The sequence below is a fragment of the Leopardus geoffroyi genome, chromosome C1 (genome assembly GCF_018350155.1).
Source record: "Leopardus geoffroyi isolate Oge1 chromosome C1, O.geoffroyi_Oge1_pat1.0, whole genome shotgun sequence".
NCBI lineage: Eukaryota > Metazoa > Chordata > Mammalia > Carnivora > Felidae > Leopardus > Leopardus geoffroyi.
The window spans coordinates 165,975,882-165,981,320 of NC_059328.1; the positions used below are offsets into that span (position 1 = coordinate 165,975,882).

A 5,439-nucleotide genomic window follows, 5' to 3' on the forward strand; every position below is an offset into this window, starting at 1 on the left:
GATTTGGTGAGTTAGTTACAGAAGTAGCTCTGGCATCTGTTACTTCCACTCTGTTATCCATTACTTCTGTTTTCTTAATGGCAGCAGACATTTGATTAACTACTGAGATTTGGACACGAAGGGGATCCAAGGTGGGTTGTGAAGTAAGTCACATAGCTGCATCTCTGTTTCCTCTTTACCTCACCTGGCCCTCTGGCTCCAGAGCTCTGGCAGACTGGCAGCTGGAGGCATTCACCTTGGGCTGGAGAAGCTCTAATTATTTCAAGAATAATTGATTAAAAAATACATAATAGCCTGATTAGTAAAACTCCTGGAATACATATCATTTATACATCATTTTTGGTATAGCGGTTTTGGGAAGAATGAAAAGCAAATCTCCCCTTTCCTGCCAAATATATAAATTAGCGGGTAAAACTAAAAGGGTAGGGAATTAAGTAATGCCTAAATATTTACAAAATTCTTAACTTATGCACAACCATAGCAGAGAACAAGGATTGCCTTTTATACATTCATAGTTAAACGTTATAAGAAAATCTCCAAGTAGAAAAAAGGCAAAAATCCAAATTTCTTAGCAGTAATCAATATTTTATAGCATCCAACAAAAAGTAACAACAAACATTTACCTTATGGGTTAAAATTACTGTAAGCCAGAAAACATTCACTTAAAATAAGTATTTTTTTTCCCAACTGACTTGTTTAAGTATCTATAGCAGTCAACTTTCTTCTGTATGGCTGTACAGAATCAGATGTTACACCCAGAAGTAATTGTGAAAAAGCATCTAGTAGTTCAAATGATTGTGGGGCCTCAAGGGGTAAATGAATTTCTGAAGGTAAAATTTGACTGTGGAAAGTCTGGAACTCATACCTTAGTCTTTTCATTGTCAGTTCACTGCTTACTTTTTCCTATGCTGAACACATTAGAAAGATTTACATTTGATTATTTGTCACTATTCACAAGGAGGCACAATCAGTCCTGGAAAATAAATAATAGAAAGCAAGGGGAAATAGTGTATAAAATTTAAGACCAAGCAATCAACCAAATTATGGAAGAACATTTAAGCCACAGACCAAACCTTGTAACCTGAAAAGAACCAAGAAAATAATCCTCACCCATTTAGTACCTGTTCTTTTACAAGACCTTAGGCCAAGGTCCAATTTGACTCTGTTGAGACCCAGAGGTTATAGGACTAAAAAAATGGAGTGGAAGTACACAGTTAAGGTCAGATTTGGTTTTATTGGATAGCACAATCTATCCTGGGATGGCACAATGGACCTGTCTTTATTTGCTGATTGAAAAAAAGTCCAGCCATGGCCTAGCAATCATTTATATAGCAGTCACCAGAGGAAAGCAAACATACCCACTCTAACAATTCATTGGCTCTTGCCACCTTTTCTACAGCCTAAAATTACGATATAAACTGCTATTGAGGGTTACTTGCTTATGCAAAGATGTTACTCTAGCAATTGTTGCTTGAGGGCAAACCTGGTGACTGCTGGCAGAGGGAATACAAAAGTGAGCTAGCTTATACATGGGCTCCATACTTGTCTTAATTAACTGGAAAAGTCCCTCCAGCAGAATATTTGTTATTATAATTTTAAGTGTTCAAGGCTCAATGTGTAACATGTGAAGATGCCAAAGATAAATACTGATACTGGAAACCAAATCTAAATAAAGGCCATTTTTTGATAAAAGACATTATCAGGCATCTCTATATATTCCACCCTATAATCTCATAAATCAAAGCTTTTAGCTGTCTGGATTCATATGTGACTGTATTCTTTCCAGTATGCATTCTTTCTTCTTCCAGAGGTTGTTCAATCACGGCAGGTATGTTCCTGCCATAAAGTTCACATTGTTCTAGAAACTGGACACATTCTTGAATAACACTGTCACGAAGCACGATCATGTGTTTTGACATGTTTTCTAATAAGGACAGGAAGCATCTTTTGGCATAATACCAGGTATCAGTTCCCAGTTTCTTATGATAAGGCTCCAGGCTTTTGATCACCCGAGAAATACCAAAGTCATAATTTCCTTTGGCACAATAAAGTGTGCCTATCACCAAATTCACAATGCAGAGGTGGTAGATTTTCTTTTCGGGGTCATCATAGGACAGCTGCTCTTCCTCCTTTTCAATCTTCCTCATCAACTCCTCAGCTTCTTCATTCTGACTGGTCATAATATATGAAACACACAGGTTAGCCAGCACAACAGCACTGACATTCAGGATGTGGTCATAATGCTTCTTGACTATGGGTTCATAGAAACCTATAGCTTCTTTGTATTTGTCTTCCTGCATGAACAGGACATGAGCCACGTTCAACTTCCACACGTCATGGTCATTACAGAATTCCACAGATTTGCGGAAGATCTTTTCCACCATTGGATAATTCTCAAGGTTCCAGTAGATTTTGGCCTGGGCCATCAACACAGGAATATACTTCTCCAGAGTGTCATCATAGTCATTCACTGCCTTTTTGACAGCTTCGTCGTCTCTATGGTGTCTTGCTTCCTGTACTTGTTTGGTGAGTCTCCGGAGCTGTTCAGTCAGCATCCCTGCTAGCCCATCAAGCTTAATGAAAGCCTCTTCAGGGGCTGTCTGGCAGGTGATCAAGGCATCCAAGAAGTCATAGAGATAGGGTGTGAGGAACTTGTAAGTCAAATGGGCATTCTCGGCCAGGACATCTGCTGCCAGGTCGAAATACTCATACTTACAGTAGAGCAGCAGCAGGTTGCCAAAGGTCTCTGGGGGAAAGGGGTTCTGTTGGAGCAAAAACTGTAGCTTTTCAAACCCTTCTGTAGGCCTGGCATCCATGTTCATTAGCGCCTGGTTGTGCAGGGTCACGGGGTCTAACTCTTCTTCTGCCCTAGGTGGCATGTCAGTGAGGGTTTCCTGGGCCACTTCATAGTTTCTCAGTTGGTATTCTATGGCTGCTTTGAGGTTGAAGGCTTCCACCAGGGCAGTCTGGTGAAGGACTAAGGTGTTGCCAACACTTCGAACATCGATGCCCTCAGTGGTCATGCCCACACCTAGCTCCGGGTGCTGGCGGATGCCACGCTCAATAATGTCGGCGATATGCTTTAGAGCCGAGGCATAGTGCCGGCTACTGTAATAGGCCAAAGCCAGGTTGTAGGAAAGGTCAGGCCGATAGCCCGAAGCCTGGAGGGCCGCAAAGAACTTGGAACACGCGGCCTCATACTGTCCCTCCTTGTAGAGCAAACACCCCAGGTTGACCTGACCATCGGGCTCGTTCTCGCCCCCACTGTCCTCTCCCCCTTCCCCGCCCAGTAGCTGCTCCACCAGGCTCTTGGCCCCGGGCAGGTCGCCCTCGCTGTACTTGATCGCGGCTTGCAGACGGAGGACGCGGTTGTGGTAGGCGGGGTTGTCCAGGAGGAGGAAGGCGACCCGGGTGGCCTCTGGATAAAGGCAGGCCTTGTACAGGGCCTGGGCCTGGTACAGGCGGTACTGCTCCAGTTCCGGGTGCAGCTGGCCCAGCTGCTCATAGCACTCGGCCGCCAGCGTGAATTCCTGCAGGCGGTAGTAGCAGTAGCCCAGCAGCGACAGGCCGGCGCGGCTCCTCGGGCTCCGCTGGAGCTCGCCGCCCAGCAGCTGCACGGCCTCGGCGTAGCGCGAATCCCGGATGAGCCGGTACACGACAGCAGTGAACTCCCCATCGGGGATCTGCGCGCCGCTCAGCCCGGCCATAACCGCCAAGCTGGTGGTGCGTGCTGGTTACCACGGCAACAAGCCCACCGGAAACGGAAAGCTGCACGTTCTGGGATTACTTTGTAATTGAATAAGCTCAATGGGAATAAAAAGTCATCACTGAAATTCCCGTTACTAATTTCGTTCTTGAAGACTTTAGGCTTCTAAGACCGGGAGTCCTGCAAGACCAAACAAACGCTTCGATGCAGTTGAGATACGAAAACTCCACTTCCCGGCATGCACCACTGCAGTCGCGCCGCAGTCGGGAACGTGCCCGCGCTGCCTGCTGGGAGTTTAGTCTCGCGGGACCGATTCACAAGCATTAGAAGAGGGCGTTTCACCGCCCTGTTGTTTGTATGTTAGTGGGGTTTGCTTGGTGTCGTTTGCATCGTTTCGGTGTCTGACTCGGGAGAGGAAAGTTTATCGTCTGAAATCCCATGCTTGTCTTAGCTGTTTACGGTGCAGTATATACAAACGGTGTCGGTTCCTGTTTTGTGCTTGTAAATTAGTAGGAAGGAAAAGGTGGACTGAATCCTTGGTAGTGCCCTGAAATTAGAGTAGGTTCTTTTTTAAAGCCGCCCTGAGGGCATATTTCTAGGAAGTAATATGAAGAAACCAAAAGTCTATTTTTGTCGTTTCCACAGATGGTGTAGCATAGGTTTTGTGAATCATAAATGGTACTGTGAGATCCTCAATTTTATTTTTATTTATTTATTTTTCATTTGCTAGATTTAATTTTTTTTTTTTTTTTTGAGATCCTCAGTTTTAGATCCAAGTGTCTCCAATCCTCTCTTTTCATGAACAATTATTACTGAATAGATGGTGGCATTTAAACTGGGACTCCTTCCCTGGTCCTCTAACTTTCAGTACAAAGAAGAGACCATTCTTTCTTGATCTGCCTAGATCTCCATTGGTCGTCTTCTTTTTTTAATGTTTATGTATTTTTTTAGAGCGAGAGAGCATGAGTGGGGGAGGAGCAGATAGAGAGGGAGACACAGAATCCGAAGCAGCCTCCAGGCTCTGAGATGTCAGCACAGAGCAGATGTGGGGCTCAAACACACCCTGAGCTCAAGTCGGACACTTAACTGACTGAGCCACTCAGACGCCCTTCCACTCCTCTTCTACCATTTGCATTGGCCTGCCTAGTCCTTAAGATAAACTGTCAAAAGCATATCTTTGCTATATACTTAAAGACTTCCATGCAAGTCCTTTATCACCCTCCTTTATACTTTTGCTGGCCATGCATCTTTTCTATATATAAATTTTAGACCCAACACCAGCCATATTGTATGCCATATTAGACCATTTATGCACATTTTTTCTAATCTTAATAACCACCCCTATATTCTACGTATTACATGTAAGGTAAGTTTTGCGTACTGGAAAGTTTTATGTTATTTGCCTAAGACCACAGAGCTAGGTAGTTAGCAGCTGTGCCAGGATATCCAACATCTATTTTCAGTAGGAAATAGCGACTGATAAGTAACTCATTCCATATATCCCTTACAGATGAGTTTCTAAGAGCCTAGTGTTTGGGGCCAAGTTGTATAATGGAAGATTAGTTTCCTTTCTCCATTCAACCAACCAGCCAACCAACCAAACAACTTGGTGTGGTCAGTAGAAATTTGAACTTCCAGATCTGAATTGCAGCTGTGAGCAGATGTTAGGAAGTAATTAGTGGGGGTGGTATAGCATCTAGTCGTCTGATAGATCTAGGCGGAGACTTCTGTAG

The 5,439-nt window shown here is 44.0% G+C and overlaps 1 protein-coding gene across 1 annotated transcript; it reads right to left on the reverse strand.

Annotated features, from left to right (window-relative positions):
* Positions 1 to 1,214: 1,214 nt before the first annotated feature.
* Positions 1,215 to 3,898, reverse strand: LOC123599128 (tetratricopeptide repeat protein 30B-like). Its single transcript, XM_045480300.1, has one exon. It carries the CDS (start codon positions 3,705 to 3,707, stop codon positions 1,710 to 1,712), a length of 1,998 nt encoding a protein of 665 aa, XP_045336256.1. The 5' UTR covers positions 3,708 to 3,898; the 3' UTR covers positions 1,215 to 1,709.
* Positions 3,899 to 5,439: the final 1,541 nt, after the last annotated feature.

What these genes read in the sequence shown, in the direction of transcription:
- LOC123599128 (XM_045480300.1), bottom strand. Translation starts at nt 3,707, where the DNA reads ATGGCCGGGCTGAGCGGCGCGCAGATCCCCGATGGGGAGTTCACTGCT.